The following is a 3,102-nucleotide window of genomic DNA, read 5'->3' on the forward strand; positions in this document are numbered from 1 at the left end:
TCCCCCTACCCCCTCCTCCTCCTCCTCATCATCATCATCGCCGTCGTGGCCATCGTTGTTATCGTCATCATCGGCGTCGCCATCATCATCATCGACGTCGATGTTGCCATCATCATCATCATCATCATCATCATCATCTTCAGTCGCAGTAGCCACAACAGTAATAGAAGTGGTAGTAGTGGTTGCTATCGTATATGAAATAATATTAACCGTCGCCTTTCGGTAAACGACTGTCTCAAACAGGCGTATAATCAAACAACAAAGGATAGAACGAAAGACAAAGCGTACAGAGGAAGAGAATTATTAGAAAACCTCAAGTAGATGCATTCGTGCTTCCATTCTTTGATCTGCCAAGTCTTAGAAATAATCTGTAATTATTCTAAGACTTTCTCAAACACAATCAAAGTCATTTCATGGGAAATTAAAGTATAAAATTATAGAGCATGTATAATAACATTTGTTGATATATAGATATGAATGTACGCACACACACACACACACAAACACACACACACACACACACACACACACACACACACACACACACACACACACACACGCACACACACACACACATATATATATATATATATATATACACATATATAATATGTGTGTGTACATATATAATATATCCACACACATTGACCTAGGTACTGACATACTTGCATTTCATCTAATGCATAATGATATAAACCCACATTCTCACTTATATTTAAGATTATCTATGTATATATGAGTAGATATATAATTAGACATTTTCTGTAAGATATAATTTCAGCACAAGTTGTTTAAGACGTTTACATTGCATTTTACAGATATAGTTTTGGAGATCATACACACACACACACGCACACACACACACACACACACAAACACACACACACACACGCACACACACACCCACACCCACACCCACACCCACACACACACGCGCACACACACACACACACATATATATATACGTATGAAAACTATTTACAATAGGAAAACAAAAGACCGACATAGCTGACTCAAAGACGCCGCTTCATATCTTCTCATATTTGCTGTTTACTTCTGCAACAGTTTATAGCAGGTCTTAGCTGGACATTGCCAGTGTCCGTTTTAATAGCATCCAACAAACGTGTGCATGGTTTGTTTATATATCGCCACAATACCCAAGGTGTTGATAGTTTACCAACTAAAGCTGGCGAGCTGGTACAATCGATAGCACGTCAGGCAAAATGCTTAGTGGTATGGATATTTAACCAGCTGAACACATACAGTTAATTATAAACCTACAAATGAATTATTGACTCAGTAAATGGTCTCTCTAACAGCTGGAAATAGCAGGGAATCTTGCATAAATCGCATCCTATTTTCTGGATATGTAATTACATATTGCATGTATATCTAGATATGCGATAGCTGTAAAAGAGGTGAAATGGTCACTGTTGAACCTACGTCTGCTCGATCAAGCCAATCTCACTTACACAACAGCAACAATATCATGAATAAGAGCATCATCAAACAACAACAAAGTTAACATTATTAACTACAACATCATCATCAATTAACATCAACAGCAACAACAGCAATCACAACGTAAATTGTTGATGAGCCAACATGGAAACCTCTGCTCAGTAGTTCAAGTATTATTAAAAGTATCAGTCAAATCTCTCAGAAATCGTAGATATTCTATATTAAAATATAAGGATAAGGTTGATTATATTATCAAATATATAGTATGCCCGAACAAAAAGACGGTATGGTGAAAGGTAGAGTATCTTTGGACATAGGTAAAACAAAACCCGGGCCAATTTGGAGCTAAGCAATTAATTAACGATAAAAATAATATTAATTAAATGTTGGTTTGAAAAAGCCTTTACAACAGAAAAAAAAAATCGTAGACCACTTTTCTGCAGTTTCGACTATCCCAAAGAATATTTTTAGCTCTGTATTTCATTTTCATTTTCATTTTATCTAGTTTCAGCTCACGAGCTGTGGCCATGCTGGGGCACTGCCATTGCATACTATTATTTATAGCTTTATATGTGATTCGAGATCTATTGTTCACAAAAAAAAAAAATCACATTCTGTTGAAAGCTTATAAAATCCTTATATTTCATCTCCACTTGCTCCCAAAACCCTGTATTAATATTTCCCTCAGCTGTTCAATTTCAAAAACTACAATATTCACTGAATTCCTTGTTCTTATTTTTCCATGCAATCATTAATCTACGACAGTTTAATCTGGATATCAATTCAGAAGAACTGACATAATGTATTTATTTTGTAATGCATAGATACTTACTCTTGCAATACTTTGTCGACTGCCCATTGGGTCCCGTTTATGTCGATCAAGTGGACCGTACATGATGTCTTCCCATCGAACGCGCCAGTTTTTTTCATCAAGCTCCGCTTCAAGACTAATTCGTCTACAGAAAACAGCAAAAACAAAATTATCAGTAAGCATTTACTTTTCCTGCAGGAGACAAAAATAGTAAAATATGATAAACATAAATACATGTGGTGTTATTGCACAGAACATAAATAAATACATAGAACACAAAACCACCTAAAACACTGTCCAATAATATGCAAACAGTAAATAAGAAAACGAAGCAAAAAATCCAGAAAATGTTTATGCACCACGTGCTGTTTTTGGCGCAAAACAAAACCAGTTGCACAGTCAGAGATTAACATGAACAGTCACGGATTTAAACTGGTAGTCCACACTGACGAGGCTCAGAATTAAATACCCAAAAGCCGAAACCTGGTTTGTGGATATCCCTAATTGCATAATATTTTTATTTGTGCTGTTAAATGTTTTAAGTCTTTCTGTTTTCCTCGCATACTGTTTTACTCTGTTATATCGGTGCGCTACGGTGGATTAATTTAAGACTTAGCTCTTATTTCTAGTAGGTAGATGCTTATTAAGTATCATTACGCTTCGTGCAAATTTATAATTCATAGCTGTTTAAAGCTATTATAACTGCGTTCCACCCATGCCACTACTGGTGATATCATCAAATTTAGAATTTATCCACAGATGATATGAACAGTAGTGACATCTAACTTCAAATCTCAGTGTTTGAATGTTTCATTTATATATATATATAT

The 3,102-nt window shown here is 35.5% G+C and overlaps 1 protein-coding gene across 1 annotated transcript in view; it reads right to left on the reverse strand.

Moving 5' to 3' along the window:
• LOC106867808 (atrial natriuretic peptide receptor 1) overlaps positions 1-3,102 on the reverse strand; it is a 900,438-nt gene that overhangs the window by 368,923 nt on the left and 528,413 nt on the right. The window contains exon 8 of the mRNA XM_052970159.1: positions 2,294-2,417. Coding sequence (XP_052826119.1) covers positions 2,294-2,417 — 124 coding nt within the window. The remainder of the gene's footprint in view (positions 1-2,293; positions 2,418-3,102) is intronic.

The sequence above is a fragment of the Octopus bimaculoides genome, chromosome 8 (genome assembly GCF_001194135.2).
Source record: "Octopus bimaculoides isolate UCB-OBI-ISO-001 chromosome 8, ASM119413v2, whole genome shotgun sequence".
In the NCBI taxonomy this organism is placed as follows: domain Eukaryota; kingdom Metazoa; phylum Mollusca; class Cephalopoda; order Octopoda; family Octopodidae; genus Octopus; species Octopus bimaculoides.